The 17,160-nt window shown below is 38.6% G+C and overlaps 2 protein-coding genes and 1 pseudogene across 2 annotated transcripts in view; 2 read left to right on the top strand and 1 right to left on the bottom strand.

Moving 5' to 3' along the window:
* The first annotated feature begins 621 nt into the window (after positions 1 to 621).
* LOC115425655 (cathepsin L1-like) lies at positions 622 to 3,632 on the top strand (annotated as a pseudogene).
* A 3,361-nt stretch (positions 3,633 to 6,993) lies between these two features.
* Positions 6,994 to 13,186, bottom strand: LOC115426256 (fructose-1,6-bisphosphatase isozyme 2-like). Its single transcript, XM_030144256.1, has 4 exons — positions 13,183 to 13,186; positions 12,560 to 12,678; positions 10,734 to 10,853; positions 6,994 to 7,578 (listed from the first exon to the last, which is right to left on the bottom strand). The coding sequence occupies exons 1-4, from the start codon at positions 13,184 to 13,186 to the stop codon at positions 7,393 to 7,395; spliced, it is 429 nt and encodes a 142-aa protein (XP_030000116.1). The 3' UTR covers positions 6,994 to 7,392.
* Positions 13,187 to 13,246: 60 nt separating this feature from the next.
* The window catches only part of LOC115426255 (death-associated protein kinase 1-like), a 52,909-nt gene continuing 48,995 nt past the window's right edge, over positions 13,247 to 17,160 (top strand). Inside the window, 2 exon segments of the mRNA XM_030144255.1 lie at positions 13,247 to 13,257; positions 13,606 to 13,639. Coding sequence (XP_030000115.1) covers positions 13,247 to 13,257; positions 13,606 to 13,639 — 45 coding nt within the window.

The raw sequence follows: 17,160 nt of genomic DNA, 5'->3' as shown, positions 1-17,160 counted from the left end.
CGTTAATATCTGGAAGAAACCTGGGATGGATTGGAATTCTTCCTCGGTTGAACAATCTGAAAGACCCGGCTGCTTTTGGCAGTTTTGGTTTTCTTTTCGTTTTCCTGGTCCGAAGTTTCGATGTCCGGGCCCGGTTTTGTGGCTCCGCGGATCCCGTGACTGCGAACAAAACACCAACAGGCGGGTTCCATCCTGGGGATGGGTCCAGTTTCTGAAAACCACAAAAGCAGCTCCACTCTATTTGTTCCTTCTCAGTCCGTATTAGATTATTAGCAGCCTTTTGTCCGTATGTTGGTGCCGTGGCCTAAACACAAACCGTCCCTGTTTTTCTTGGAGCAGTCTGGAAGTGGCCGCTGTGTCGGGAATGTGAACTGCAGCTTTGTGCATATTTCCTTCTGTCTGTCATTTGTGAACATTGTGTACTTGGACGCAACAAAGCACAAGGATGGTGAAACATGTGACTAAGAACTTCACATGAAAATGAGCGTGGCTCTTTTCCACAGAAGCTTTGCTTTGTGTGGTGTTTGCACCGTCACCCGGCCGTTCTTTAGCCGGAGTCATCAATGATTAGTCTGCGTCTGCGCAAACTCAGCCCTAAACTTGTGCTGCTGTTGTTCCAGTGCTGGAGCCATGGTGCTACCTCTAGCTGGTGCTGGTTTTGTGCGTGGCTGCTGCCCTGTCAGCCCCGAGCCTGGACCCGCAGCTCAGTGACCACTGGGACCTGTGGAAGAGCTGGCACTCCAAAAACTACCATGAGGTGAGGGCTCCTATTTAACATCTCCCTATGGATCACAAGTTCTGGTTTGTTGTTTGTTTGTTTGTTTGTTTGTTTTCAAGTGTCTGAATGCTATTTGTTTTTGTAGAAGGAAGAGGGCTGGAGGAGAATGATCTGGGAGAAAAACTTGAAGAAGATTGAGTTGCACAATCTGGAGCACTCCATGGGTAAACACTCATACCGTCTAGGAATGAACCACTTCGGAGACATGGTAAGAACACAGTGACCCGTAGTTTTACTGAAACCACTTCTCAGGTCTGTTAAAAGGAGGATAAATGTCTGTGATAATCATTTGTTAATGTTTGACACTAAAATGTCCAAGACGCTCAGACTGCTTTAATCTGAAGTCTTTTGGTGCCTTTCCTGCCTGGTTGTGGTGTCCAGTTCCTCAATCTTTGTATTTCTGCAGACTCATGAGGAGTTCAGGCAGATCATGATGGCTACAAGCAGAAAGGGTACAGAGAAAGTTCAAGGGGCTCCCTGTTCATGGAGCCCAATTTCCTGGAGGCCCCACGTGCCGTGTACTGGAGGGGGACCATGGATATGTCACTCCTGTTAAGGACCAGGTCGAGTAACTACTTTTCTTGGTCTCTCCAGATCCATAATCAGCCAGAGATGTCAGTCAGTTTTTCTAATATTGGTCTTAAAAAAGCATTGGAGGCTGATTTGTGAGGTCATGCTCTAAAACAAAGTAGTAAATCATAAGATCATCTCTTCTTTTGTAACACTTGTAGAAAGATTTTTCAGGAGCATATTTAATTGTTTGCTGTTGCGTAATGCACTCAGACAACTTAAATGTCTGAAAACTATGTGGGTCTTAATTGTTACAGAAACAACGCTAATGAAACTATAAAGAAAGAAAAAATGCAGTGGTGGTGGAAGGTGGATATTTTTCACTGTATCTACAGCAAAAAGCAGTTTCAGAGAGAAAAGTTAAAGCTGTTGCAGTGGAGTCTTTAAAAGTCACTTTCATGAGCCTGTTGCCAGCTTTGACAGTGCATTTCCAGTGAATCTGGGAGTTTTGAAGGAGTTTTATTTGGTTTCAGGAGGAGAATGTGAAGCTCAGCTCATAACATTCATCCTTGAGTTCATCGTAGACATTCTTTTCTTCGACATGACAAAATCTGTCAGTTTATGTGAAGACACATTTCATCGCTGCTTGGTTTTTACAAATGCATTGGATTAAGCAAAATGCATTATTTAGTAGAGCCTACAGAAAGTAAACATGATGACATAATATTTGACTTTTGACAAGCCATATCATCATAACTTGTTCTGCCTGAACATAAGATAAGGTGGCCACTAGGAGTGTTGTTGTTGTTGTTATCTGTGTGCTTCACACACTGCTCATCTCGGTGCAGTTAGTTTCTCGTCCCTCTCTGCATACCTTCACTCTCTGTAATTGAAACCATTGGACCGGCTGGAGAAAACACCAATGCATACATTACAGTAGGCAAAGTGCTGTAGCTATTTATAGAGGCAAGGTTCTCATAGGGCATGAAAACAAAATATGGGACACAGTGAAAACAAAGGACTATTAGGAAATAACCTTCAGATCTGAGTAATTATGTCAGGTTTGGGGTTCTAGTCTAGATGAAGGTGCCAGTTTTAACCACATCTGCGCAGACATGATTTTGCTAATTTCATGTGTCTTAACATCCTCATTCTGTCGTCTTCAGGGTCAGTGTGGTTCTTGCTGGGCCTTCAGCACCACTGGAGCCCTGGAGGGTCAGGTGTTCAGGAAGACTGGCCAGCTGGTGTCGCTTAGCGAGCAGAACCTGGTGGACTGCTCCAGACCTGAAGGCAACGAGGGCTGCAACGGCGGTCTGATGGACCAGGCCTTCCAATACGTCAAGGACAACCAGGGCCTGGACTCCGAGGACTCCTATCCCTACCTGGGAACAGTACGTGTCTTACAGACTGGCTATCTTTGTGTGTGAAAATCTAAACTTATTGAAATATCACTAGTTGTGGTTTGCAGTCGGTACTGAATCTGATGCCACTGGTACGGTACGAGTACTAAACATTCTTAATTCTGTTACAAAGAAACAAGCACAAAAGTTCCAAAATAGGGTCAATATTTAGTCCTTTCTACCAAAAAATATTTGTTGGGTCAGGGTTTCAATCTTTGCATTTCTCAGAAATTTGATATTGGTTCAAGGAGAAGCATCAACTAGCAACCCACCCCTCATTATCTGTGTTCTTTCAGGATGACCAGCCCTGCCCTACGACCCCAAGTTCAAACTCTGCCAATGACACTGGCTTTGTTGACATCCCTAGCGGCAAGGAGCGTTGCTCTGATGAAGGCTGTGGCCGCTGTAGGGACCGTTTCAGTAGCCATCGATGCTGGACATGAGTCTTCCAGTTTATCAGTCTGGTAAACTTGTTTTAGTCTAGAAAAGTGCAGTTAATTATATTATCCTTGACTTCCACTTGGCTTTAGTATGTGCTTCATAGGCTGACTTGTCATGTCTTCCTTTTCACCTTTAGGAATCTACTATGAGAAGGACTGCAGCAGTGAGGAGCTGGACCATGTGTGCTGGTGGTGGTTTATGGCTTTGAGGGAGAAGATGTGGATGGCAAGAAATACTGGATTGTCAAGAACAGGTCAGTGAAAGGGTTAAACGGCCGTTGGTGGACGTTGAACCTGCTGATAGATCAGTTGTAACATGTCCATGATGCGTCCTGACTTCCTGTCGTCTTTATTTTGCAGCTGGAGTGAGAAGTGGGGAGACAAAGGCTACATCTACATGGCCAAAGACAGGAAGAACCACTGTGGAATTGCCACAGCAGCCAGCTACCCCCTGGTTTAAGCATGGCCTTGGAGCTTCTGTTAGTGTTTTTATTGCAATAGCGTGGACTGGAGATGAGGGACTGCTCTTCAGTCTGTCAGAGACCGCATCGACAGGAGATTCTGCCACGTTTTCTGGACAAACACTGTTTTTAGGGAAATGCTGCCATTTTGTTTGGCTGATTTCTTGTCACTTTTAAAAGATTTTAGTGTTTTATTTTTGTAAATATGTGTTTACTTGGTAAGTGGAATATTACAACTTGCTTTGGTCATTGTAAATCTTGTTTCTTTGTTGTTGTTTTTTTGTACTTTACTGTGATCAATTAAAAACTCCTGAAAACCTAGTCGGTGCCAAGGACGTATGGGTCTTTATGAGACTTGGGTCGCCTTCTGATGGTAATCCCTCACTGTTTTAGCTTTTAGTCATATGAGCTATGGTGAAGCTCCCTGGAGTCCTGGGATTGAGATCTCATAGGATTAGGAAACTTGAATAATGCTGGTCGTTTCATCAAGTTCCGGTCACACTGGTTCCATAACACAACACCACTCTAACAGCAGAAGGACCTCAAGCATCCAGGTCTTCACTCAGTAATCCATCATAATTATTTTTTTATTCAATGAGGAAAAGGAAATGAAGAGAATATAAGATGACATTTACAATGACCTTTTTATACAACTCACATGCTCATAGAAGAGAATAACGTTTAAAAAATTAACCCATAAAATGTTTGGATTGCATTTTTTCTTTTGATTCATTTTCTGCATTGGCCAGTAATTTTTCAGCCCCCTAAGAACATTGAACACATTTTTACTTCATATACTTTACTGTGTAATTTAAAAAATGTAACTGGTCCAAACTGTGTCACATGGTTAATTATAAAATCTTGCGTTTGGTGGGGCTTGAATGATACTGAAATCAATGTTTATACTGTCCAACTGCAAAATCTTAAGTCAGAATATTGGAGGGATGAGATTTCCATGCATCATTATAAGTTCTATTTTTTTTTTTTTTTTTTTTTTTTTTTTACAAACGAAGAATGATATTATCAGAGTGCCTCATTATATGTTTATATCCCACTGTCCCAGAGTGTAACAGCTGCTTTAATACACAATGATAGTAAATGGCCATCTGATTGGCTGCTATTGAAGTTACAGTTTGCTGTAGAGCATGTAGGTGAATAGTCTCTTTGGAGTTTGAAGATGCCTGTGACATCAGAACATTAGTCCTACACTGGCTTGTTTTCATGATCAACTCTGATGCAAAACACTGAGCAAGTGATACTCACTTTTTGGGTATGTTTGTACTTGCATATCATTGGTATAAAATGTATCTATTTTACTGTGTACTACATTCAAGTGGTGCTGGCGCATGGATTTCATCTGAGGAAATGAAGGGTCTATTAATAATCCGTTATTGATTTCAGATCTTTTCTTTACTCTGCAGACAGTGGCATCAATAAAAAGTTGAACTCAATGTCTACAGGGGTGGGGAAGCAAAATTTACAATATTTGAGGCAGGGATTGAAAGACGTGTATGACCAATTAGTTTATTGAAAGTCAGAGAATTTATTTACCACAAGAAATGTACATAATAGAAATGTTTTTATTCTAATTGTCCTCCTTCTTTCTCAATAACTGCCTTCACACGCTTCCTGAAACTTGTGCAAGTGTTCCTCAAATATTCGGATGACAACTTCTCCCATTCTTCTTTAATAGTATCTTCCAGACTTTCTTGTAATAGTTTTGCTCATAGTCATTCTCTTCTTTCCATTATAAACAGTCTTTATGGACACTCCAACTATTTTGAAATCTCCTTTGGTGTGAACGAGTGCATTCAGCAAATCACACACTCTTTGACGTTTGCTTTCCTGATTACTCATATGGACAAAAGTTTCAGAAAAGGTATGGATAATAGTGTTAGGTATGATTATGACAATCAATATAGTTTGGTTTTAAAACAATTGACATAGGTGCCTGCTGAGAAAAAACAACTAATGTTCATTGTAAATTTGCTTCCCACCCTGTATATATCCTTAGATGATGATGATGATTATTATTATAATATGTACAAATGTATTTTAGTCTTAATTCCATGGAGACCTTCTGAAAACAAGCTGAAGTTTAACAGCCCTCTTTGTTCTCAGAGGTTACTTCTGTTATATTCACATATTGACCCAAATAGCAGAATGAACGTTTCTTGTCCTACAGTAAAGTAGGTTCAGGTCAAGTGTTTTCGTGTCATATTTACTTCAGCGCTGAGTTCAGTCCAGGCTGAGCCAGCATTCAGGGCAACAGTGGGAATGTGTTGTGTACCCAAGACAGAGGAGGACTGAGGACAGGATCCATTAAAGGGTCAGATCACATAACAAACGCCCCCCAAAAAATCCTCTCTCTGTCTCACTCTCTCTTTAACCCTTTACCGCTCATGTCAAGTGGCTCCATCGTCTAGAGCGGGGTCTGCTCCAGGTTTCTGCCGTTAAAGGAACTTCTTCCTTCCACTGTCACCAAGTGTTTGCTCCTGGAGGATACTGTTGGGTTCTGTGAAGTGGCTGAAGAGTCTGGTTTAGACCAGCTCTAAATGTAAAGTGTCATGAGATGACTTTTCTTATGATGTGGCACTATATAAATAAAACTGATTGATTGGCTGATTGATTGGAAAATTGGTTTTATACATTGAACTTAAGGTCAAACATGGGCGCAAATATGTCACTTAAACCACATTCAAAAATGTCACAGCTTTTGGATTTAAACCAGTGATGAATTGTACTTCATCTCTTTCCATGTTCAGTCACTCATTTGAAGTGCTTCAATAGTCAGTAAACTGGATCCTGGAGATCGGCTGAGACTGGGACCCGCCCCATCCCACCAGTCTGACTAAACACTGCTGATGATTCGACATATCTGGGTCTGGGAAAATGCATGTTGATGGAAAAGGAAAGTGGATTGTTCCTCTTTCTTAAAACGTGGGATTGACGTATGTATTACGTGTGCACAAAGAAATGCTCTGACTCAGCTTAACAAATAGTTGCCAATGTTTAATGAACATTAAACTGAACTAAAGACTAACTCCTTGTTTTGTAAAGGTTGAGTAAAGTGTTCTTCTATTCAAAAACTTTGGGTTTTTCATTATGAATTCACGTAATTCATAAAGGTAAAGGTACAGACCATGATTCAAGACCGCACACACTCACACTCTGCTGCTGTGTGTCGCCATGACCAGCGCCAGCGAAAGAGACTGACTTTTAGGAGAGTATCTAATGTTCAACAGTTCAGCGTAATATTCACCCATCTATGAGGAGATGTTGTTTTAACAGTTTTAATTACATAATCTCATATACCATAAACCATGTGAAAAAAATTGTTACTCATTTTTAAGGATGTTTCCCAGCGCAACTGAAGGTTCTTTAATGAATTATAAACAGTGAAACATGAATGAAATGTTTTTCTATCAGAAACATGAGGAAAAGCTGATAAACACAAAAGGCCACAAAAGGTCAGATTTCAATCATTGTCCCCTGATATATTCTTCTAAAAAAACCAATTAATTAAATGAAAATTATTTATTTCTTGATGTTGAAATAAAAAAAATTATGAAGTGATAGACATTATTGTATGTGTTATTTTATACACCCTTTTCTGTTGATTAAAATTAAAATCCTATGATTTTTACTTTTCTTCTTTTTTTTCTAAATATGAACTCTTTATTGTCTGATGGAACAAACATTGGTATTGGATTGGTATTGTAAATACTATGAAAGTACTATATGGTCTTTAAAAAAATGGATTGTTCATTTTTTCAATCTTGGCCTTCACTGGAAAATAGTCTTCATGGATACTTCTGGACGAAGGACAGGTACTCGTTGACGTCGTCAGGGGAGCCGACCACGAAGGGCACCCGCTGATGGAGGGCCTCTGGCTGGACGTCAAGGACTCTCTGGGTGCCAGTGGTGGCCATCCCTCCTGCCTGCTCGATGAGGAAGGCGATGGGGTTACATTCATACAGCAGACGCAGCTTAGGGGAGAAGAGACACAAAGACACTTGTTACATTTAGCGATCTCTAAAAAACAGTTTTAATGAAAGATTAAACAGTAGCAGTGTGTATTCTTCTTCAATAGTCACAATATGATTGTGTTTATTGTTTATTTATAGTTTATTTTACATTAGACAGCTCATCTACACAAGACAGCATTTTTAGACCTTAACAATGATGTCATTATTCTGATGGGACTGTACTTTTACTGCTGTGTTGTCTTGAAATACAAATTTGAGATACTTGCACTTCAATAGTGTTTCCACTTTTTTCACCTTCATACTCCATTCAATTTGTCTGACAACTTCCATCACTTTGTCAGATTTCAGGTCTTATCTAGTATTTGTGATGAGGATGAAGTGTTTTCTTTATGGGTTTAGTGTCAGATTCTCTCATGCTCTACAAATGTTCAAATATTAATCAGCTCTAAATGAGGTCACACAGGGTCGAAGGAGTCAAGGAGGAGATGACCCCGAGGTTCTACTGTAGTTTATCTTTATGAGCAGTCTTTACTGTCTCTGAGCTTTCTTTATCACTGCAGAAGGATGTTGAGGCCTCAAGTTATTAGACTCTGTGTATGGTTTGTCATTGAGTGAACCAGTTTCACCTAAAGACCTGGATCTGTGACCTACAAAGCATTAGTATCCTGAGCTGGCCGTGGTCAGACGTCATCTGGAGCTAAGCACAGCTTGGGACTCAAGAAGTGTGACGACTGGGCCTGCTGACAGATTTTTCACCTACTTGGTCACTGTGAAAGAACATAGTACCCCCTAAAACCTCTGTAGTAAAACTGCAGCACTTTATAGTTGTGGTTTTAATGAGTAACACTATCAGAAGTCCCTTTCAGCATATTGTCATTCATGCGGTCTAAAAGGAAACCAGATTTTTGTCTCTTCTCTAGACTCTATTGTTTAGGCCTTACCCTGACATGAGGTTTTAGCCACTACAGGTGTTAATGGACAGGTTCAGGTGTTAATGGTATACTGATGCCCACAGAAACCAACTCATCATCTGTCAGATTCTTCATTATTAGGACGATTACGAAACTTGACAGTTTTGGCAGAACACAGAGTATTTTCACACCTGAATGTTTGAACCAAGGTCTGAGCCATAGATTATAGAATTATTGGACAGAAGTCTTACAGCTTTATGATGCTTGTGCTTTGGCCTTCTTTTGGAAGATGTTTGTCCTCTGGCCTGAACCATGTTTTTTTGTTTGTTTGTTTACATTGTCTTCATTTGGACAACTTAGGCTTCGTTCACACAGCAGGTCTTAATGCACAATTCAGATTTTTTAGTGAAATCTGATTTTTTTGGTGTGCTCGTACATATTACAAATTAAATGCGATTACTGTCAGTTTTGAATATGAATTGAATGTGATGCTGAAGTGACTTGAAAAAAATCGGATTTGTGCTGTTTAAACTATCTTTAACAGATTGGATACAGGTTACATATGGGCAAAAAAGTCGGATTTAGGCCACATTTGCCTACAGTCTGAACGTAGCCTTATTTTTGCTTTCACGCTTCAGTTTTGGTTTTGGTCTTCTACATTCTGTCCTCCTTGTCTACATGCACTGTGTCTCCCTTCAAGACAATGTGTCTGACGTTGGCACTAATTTGCCTAATTTTTAACTGCCTGCTTTTCTTCTTCTTCTTCTTCCTTGCACTGACAGCTTTGTGTAACTTCTTGTGATTGAGTCAAAGTTGTAAAATACCCAAAATACATTAGCATCATGTGTTACACATGATCCAAACCATGATTCTGAGACTTTTGATCTGACAAAAGACAGACTATTTGGTCTACATCATGAGCCCATTTACATGCACACCAATATTCTGATAAGTATCTGACTTCTGGAGATATCAGATTATTCAAGTGACCATGTAAACAGAATAATCTGATCTGTTTTATCGGATAACAGCAGATATCTAATTATGAGAAATCAGATTAACATACCTGGATTTCTCTCTAACACGGCAATGTCTTCATGCATGTATACAGGTTAATCTGATTCATTACATTCTTTTACGTCTGCACATGTGTAACACGATTAAATTGTAGAGAGCAGAAGTTCTGTATCAAATGTGAGCGGAAGACAACAGGAAGTTAAAATTTACGATCATTACGTACATACTCCGAAAGAAATCTGATAATGGACTGCAGCGTCTAAACCAGGGTTTTTTGATTTTCGCATTTCTTAAGTGCATGTAAACACATCAGATCTGATTAATACAATTATCTAATTACTTCCGGTTATCAGACTTTTATGGCCATGTAAACAGGCTCCATGTCATACCTGGTCTCATTTCACAAATGTAAACTAGGTTCAAATCCAACTATGAACAGAACTGTGTGACAGCCACTTTCAGATGGCAGAGCTGTGGCTGTGCTGATACACACAGAGGTAGCCAATGAACACAAATCAAGTTCCATTCTATCAGTATAAGTTGTTTGACAGTAGTAAAGAGTGTAGACATGGAGGTTAGAGTTACTAAAACAAAACTGTGGAGGTTTTTGACAGCTTTCACTTCTTAATGCCAAGGTGCAATGGACCACTTTGTTGAGTTTCAGTTCTTCGAAATCTGTGTTCTTTGATCAAACTTAGAAGTCCAGACAAAACAGTGTATTAATGCAACCTTAAATGAAGACTCATGTAATAATTCAAGCATCTGAGTCAACAAGATACTAATGTTAATCATTAAATGGTTAATTGGGTGACTAAAGCTCAAAAACAACTCATTAGATTCCTGGGTTCATTTTAGAGTTGCTGCACAGAGATTCCGTTGTGACTTGCTTCTAGGAAGATGGTGATGCTCTGGTAATGTCTTCTTCCTGTCTCCTCCTTCCTTTATCCATGGGTTAGACACACATACTTTAGTGCAGGATTTGCAAGTTAAAGGGTTGGACCTGTATGGCTAAGGCTGGAAGGGATGAGCTGCATTTTTTCTCTCGAAATAGTTCAGATAGATCTCCTTATGCTATGTTTGCCCTGTAGTAACCATACCGTCCTGCTATTTTCCCATCAGGTGGACTATATGCACTATATGGGTGATGAGTTGTATGACCACAACAGCCAAATGGTGAGGTAGTAACAGTTCTGTTTCTGTCTCTGAGTGTCTGTGTTTACACTTTACCTTTCCCTTAGGACTCTTTTCATTGGCAGGGTACATGAAGATCCCTCCATACGCGATGGTACGGTGAACATCAGAGACCATGGAGCCCACGTACCGAGCTCCATAAGGGGAACTACCATCCTGCACCAAGACAGGAAACAAATGTCAATACTTAAGTATACTGGTGTGTACCAAGACCTAATAAGCTGGGTATCTGCTTTGTAACGTACACCAGCATTTTCCATCAGTTACCAAGATTCAACTGTGTAATGAGACACAGTTTCATAATGAACTGAAAATATTTTTGCACCTCTCATAACAACACTACAGATTGTGAAACTGAGTTACTATGATGAGACGATCTGAACTACAATTGAACTTCATTTACATAACTGCTCAGTAGCAGAGACCACTTATGCAAACTGCAGCGGACTAATCCAACATGTAGGGCTGACAAACTCTAAATATTTGCAACAAGCAGAGTTAAATACACTCAACAGCCTAGCGATATTACAAAGGCCCATGATGTAATGTTTTGTGGCCCATTTAATATCAGTTTACTGTAAATGAAGGAGGGTAGTTTGGTCAGTATAACTAGTGAAACATGAACATGAAAAAATGGAGCTGTATATCATTAGCCTCTTAGCGTAATTGCCTAAGTCATATTTTTTCAGGACATAGCCAACGATGTAAAATGAAGCAGCAGTGTTTGGAGAGTAAATTATGCAGATATCACAATTTGACCAAAAATATGACTTTGGTAATTATGCGATGAGGCTAACGATATGTTGTTGAGTTAATGCATACACATGCACAAGTTTTATAAATACAAAAAAAAAAAATGATGTAAGCAGACAATTTCAAATAAAAAGGTGTTTATTCATTTTCTGTTGTGAAGTTGAAAGGAGGCTGAAAAATAAAACAAAAGAGCTGAGACAGACAACTGACATGAAAGTCGTATTAATAAATAGGATCATAAGTGAGAAAAAAAAATTCTAGGAGCTGAAAATTCTAATGATAGATTTGAATGGATGTTAAGAAGGGTGGATTTTATGAAACTGGTATCATCCTTTAGTTAATGGCATCAATATTGGCGAGAATTGAAAAAAAAAAAGAATGTTACTTAGTCCTTAGTCCTTGCCTTCACACCTTGCAGGATTTAAAAATTTCCTGCTTGTATTTATGTCACTAACAATTGGCTGATTACAGAGATAATTAGTTTTGGAGGTGAGAAAATAATTAAAACATAGAGAAAACGATCTGAAAGTCATGAGGTTGATAATGTGAATCTGTTACAGTTTTAGGTTTTCTTCACATGTCTGTAGGTGACGATTATCCTGATCCAGTTACAGCTTTTATGATCCCCATGTTTTCTTATAAAGCCACTGGGATATGTAATAATTTAATGGGTGTGTCCAAAGGAGTTTATACTCAAATAACTTCAATCATAAGATGTGCATGGCTTAGGCTTATACTATCAGCCTGGAAACTTGCATTAATAAAGCAGACAGTTACTTCTGAGATTTAATGTTTACAGCTACAGCTTTTTTTCCCCCCTGAGATGATTTTTATGATTCTGCTATGGAGGAGAAACTAAACAGCACAAAGGTCAAAGTTCACCTGCAGCAGCCGCAACAGAAAGTTTTGTTTAAAACAACACAAACAGCTGCAGGGCATCCAAAGCCAGATTCATTTATCTAGATTGACCTTTGACTGAAAATGTTTCCTTTTCACTGCACCAGAGTCTGCTCTTCCAGTCAAGTCTACGTCTGCAGAGTAGAGTATACGCCATGTCCTACGGTGAGCTGCATGTTCAGACCAGTTCAGTGTGACGCAGAGTCATGTGCCTGCTGAGTCACAGCCTCGTCATCATGAGGGAAGGCTGTGTAGAGGGAGGGGTAGTTCCTGATCACGACCCTCCCAAATGATGCAGCTCTCACTAACACGCTAGGAACATCAAAGCTATCTGGTCACGAAAACAAACATCACCGAACACAAGAAAGACACGTGTGGGAACAGTTTTCTTTAAGATTCATTTGAGATTCCTTAACCAAAAATACATAAGTATGTAAAACTGCAGCAGTCCACTTCCCTTTTATAATATAGGATGTGTATAGTCATGGCATAGTCAAACCAAAGTACTAAACCCCATTAAAAAACAACTTAATTTGGCATCAGGACTTCATGAAGAAGTCAAAATTTAAAAATTCGGTTAAATGCAACCATGCTGTGACAAAGATGGTATTTGATTTTCTAAGGGATAATCCAATTAAATTCAGTTCAATTCAGTTCAATTTATTTCAATTCAAAGCCTTTAAAAAATTATGCAGAGTGGAAATCCAACAATTCCTCCAGGAGCCCAAGGTGACAGTGGGGAGCGAAAAACCTCCCAAACCGCTGGACTCTGAGTAGGAATGCCTTGGAGTTTTCTCAAAGTTTTGAGATGTCAGTCCTCATCTGGTAACATTACTCATTGTGAAAGGGCCATTGTGCAAATGTACAGAGTGTTATAGGTGGGAATGAACTGTGTCAGTATGGAGAACAGGTTTGGGGACTTTATGGTCTTATTATCAGTAGAACAGACTATTCTAGTTCTCTAAGGAACCTGACTTCATGAACCTTGTGTTAAAAAGATTTAACAGATTCTGTATCAGTGAATCACTGTCATATTCTTTGATACATCCACTCCAATTTTATTTATTGTGAACAATCTGTCTTTCTTCCATGTTACTCCAAGAATTTATTTTAACTACCTTTCAACCCCCTTTATTACATCCATTTTTTGTTTGATCTGTACTCAGTATCTGCAAAACAATAACATCTGCCTCAACAAACCCTTGTAGTCACATGGTAAATGTTGGATAACAGTGTGTTGGGCGTACACCTCTTCTAGGTGTGTCACTGGCAGCATCTACTGGTTTCAACAGGTGAGAAACTGCCGCGTTATGTATTACAATGCATTCCTACCTGGAGCCTGGTTGTTTTGGAGGATTTTCCACGATGCCAAAGGTGATCTTTAACAACTTCTTAGCATCACTAATTTTGGCTTTATTTTATTTGCTGCTGGTTCCCTTTCTAATGAAGCCTAATAATACCCATAATGACATACATTTGTTTTGTTTAGCCCTTACCCCTTAAACTTAACTGTAGGGTTTAAAATTCACTGTTGTCTGGAAACCCTTGAGAGGATATTAAATAGTTAAACAGAAGTAACAGTTAAAGTAAACCAGGTACAAACTATTCTTGTGGTTTGTTCAGCAGAGTTTTTTTTATCATGCTATAACTCTGTCCAGTCATTACACTTAACACGGGGCCAGATTAAGCCAAAGTGAACATCAGTGTCAAAAATGAAAGTTTCACCTATCATTTCTCAAATAGGCTCATTTTTTAGCGTAAGAACTCTCTTTATGGAACTGTTTACAAAATTTCAGTATCAGTTGTGGAAAAAAAGATATAACTGATTATGTAAGTTATACTTTTGACATATTAACTTTAATAATATAATAATAATATAATAATAATAATATACTTTTTACATTTTCTTGCTTGTATCAGTGATATTTTTAGTCTGTGAATCTTCTGAACTAATTATTCAACAGTACATGAATATCCAAAGCTTCTGTCCAGTCCAATTATTAGTCCAATCTGCTCTGCTATTATCTGTATTTATCACTGCAGTTGTAATATGTCTGTCCAATAAAAGTTTAGGATCATATTTGTAGTGTTTTAGTTCCAGTCATTCTTTTATTGTGAACAAAGGTCCAAATTGCTGTCCCCGTGTCACAACAGATTTGTGTTCATACAAACTGATCATTTCAACATTTTTATCCAATACTGATCCCAGTTGTAGTTGAACATCAGAGCTAAAGCCCTATGTTTCATTTAGGATCCATTTTTGAGGAGAACAGCATGTTTTGGACATTTGCATAAAGTGTAAAAATGATGTTCATTTTGAATCCCCATGTCACACAGCAGTAATTTAAGTATTTTTACCCCAAAATTGAATTTCTGTAAATTGTACCATGTGTAATGTAAAAGTACTTACTCAGACCTATTCATACATGTATTAAACATGGAGATCAGTTCTTGAGTTTAAACACAGACTATTGAACAGGACATGTGTCCCCATGGCACCGCTGGATCTGGACCCACTGTACACTACTACTGCATGGGTTGCTTTAGGATCATGAAGGCTACATTTGTTTCATTTGTGGGTTTTAGAAACATCCAGAACTCCTGCTGACATCAAATAAAAAGTCTCAAAGTCAAGTAAGCTGAATCATTGGAGAACCTTGAATATACAGAGTACAAATTATGGATTCACACCAAATAAGTTTCCTCCTATCAGAGTGACTTATTGCAATTGGGTCCATCTGTCTGTCTCTCTGTACCTGTAACTCATAAACCACCACATTTGAACTGGAAAATTTTACACGAGTCCTTGCCATCTCAGGCTGAGGCTGATCCAGGATGGGTGGGGTGGGGTGGGGTCAACCTGGATGTGTCCCCAGTTCATCACAAAGCTGACATAAATGGACCATCAACCATTCACACTCATCAGTTCCCTGCTGATCCAGGACTTTTATTTCATTCCAATCTGTTTGTATCTGACTTCAGATAGCCTTTGGATTATCAGATTTGTTTCTTACACTCAGTGATTACTGTTTTGTTTTGTTTTTTTTCCTCACGTCTAACTCGTTTATCCTCAGTCTGACAATAGAACAGACAGTACTGAAATCACATCCACTGCACCTCGAGGAATTTAAAAAACAAACTGATGATAGAAATATTTACTGTATCTATCCTCCTGTGTGGAGGTCTGGGGAAACATCTATAAAAGCACCCTACAGCCCATATGCATGCTGCGGAAAAGAGCAATAAGGACAATAAACCAAGCAGGATACAGAGAAGACATAAACCTGCTATTTATAAAACCACACACATTGAGACTTATGGATTTGGTTAAATTTAAAACAGCTCAGATAATGTACAAAGCAAGAAATAATCTACTGCCAAAAAATGTTCACTGAAAGAGAAGGAGGAAATAATCTAAGGGGAGATATAAATTTTAAAAACATTAACCCCTTTGGCCCTATCAGCCCGCCAGCGGGCTGAAAAAATTATATTAATGTTCATTTACTATAAAAAATATAATAAATCAGGACAATTAATGTTTTTTTCAACTTTTGCTCAAAGTTTAGACCCTTATGTTAATAAAAGTTCATCAAAAGTGTATTTTAGCAACTTTAATGTTCAAATGATTTTTAATCTTTGTGGGGTGAAATATACCCTATTAAAATCTCCGACACGAACAATTAATTTATGCATATCATCGTCAATCCAGCCGAAAAAAACAGGGGAGGATAAAAAAATTCCAATTTCTCTTTTAGTTTGTTACAGTTTACTCAGGCAGAGTAATAGATACGATATTTTAGACAATGGGAATGGATTCTGTGAGGTCTCTAAATGCCCATAGACACCAAGAACATCCATATGAACCTTATTATTGTGAAGTAATTCTTCATTTACTTTGGGTATGTCTTTTTAGGCATTTTTCCCCTGAAAATATGGTCAGGAACAACGATGAAAAGTATGTGCATATCAATCTGTGGGGTGACTTTGTGGAACAGTCTGGAGCAAGAGATAAAGCAAAGTACAAACATAAAAATATTTTTAAAAAAAAGGTATAAAAAATAATTTCTAAATGAATATATGGAAGATGAGGGATACAAATAGTATTTTCCCAAATACCAAAGATTTCTTTGAATTAAGAGAGAGTAACTATAATTTCAGAGATCTTCATATTTGTGAATGGACTAAAGTGAGGACAAATGTGGAGTGTAGATGGACTGGGGTTGTGGGTGTGAAAGTACGGAATGGACCTGATGATGCTTTTAAGTTATTAAGTTATTCATTCCTTTGGCAAAGTTTAAAAAAAAAATGCCTTCAGTTTAAAGTTATTCAGGAATATTGAATTGAGATGGTAGATATGGTTTTGTTGTTGATTTTTTTTGTTTATGGTGTGAATGCTTGATGCTGTACACATTTAATTTAAGGTAAGCAGTGTATTAGGTGAAGAGGATGGGCAAAAAATAAGCCTTTGCTTCTAGCCTTTTCCTTTTTTGGTTTTTATGTTTCTTGTGATTATTGTACTATTATTATTGTAAACCAAAATAAATTCATTTATTTATAGCCAAATGCATTAGGTGATATAACATGTATCTTTGAGTGTATTCACAAGACAGAGGAACTACTCAGTGTGGTGGACATGTGGGGGGGGGGGGTCTGTGATGATCATAAAACTGTGGTCAGTGAGGACATCGGTATGTGAGTAAACCTTCCACAGTCAGAGCACAGAGTGATGACAGAGACTAAAGACAACTTGATCGTCATGTTTGTGACAGAGCTGTGAAGTGCTGAGTGTGCGTGAGTGTAGATCGGAGTTTCC

This window comes from Sphaeramia orbicularis, chromosome 9 (genome assembly GCF_902148855.1).
Source record: "Sphaeramia orbicularis chromosome 9, fSphaOr1.1, whole genome shotgun sequence".
NCBI lineage: Eukaryota > Metazoa > Chordata > Actinopteri > Kurtiformes > Apogonidae > Sphaeramia > Sphaeramia orbicularis.
Note: the sequence above shows the minus strand (reverse complement) of the source record. Positions and strands in the feature narration are given on the sequence as shown.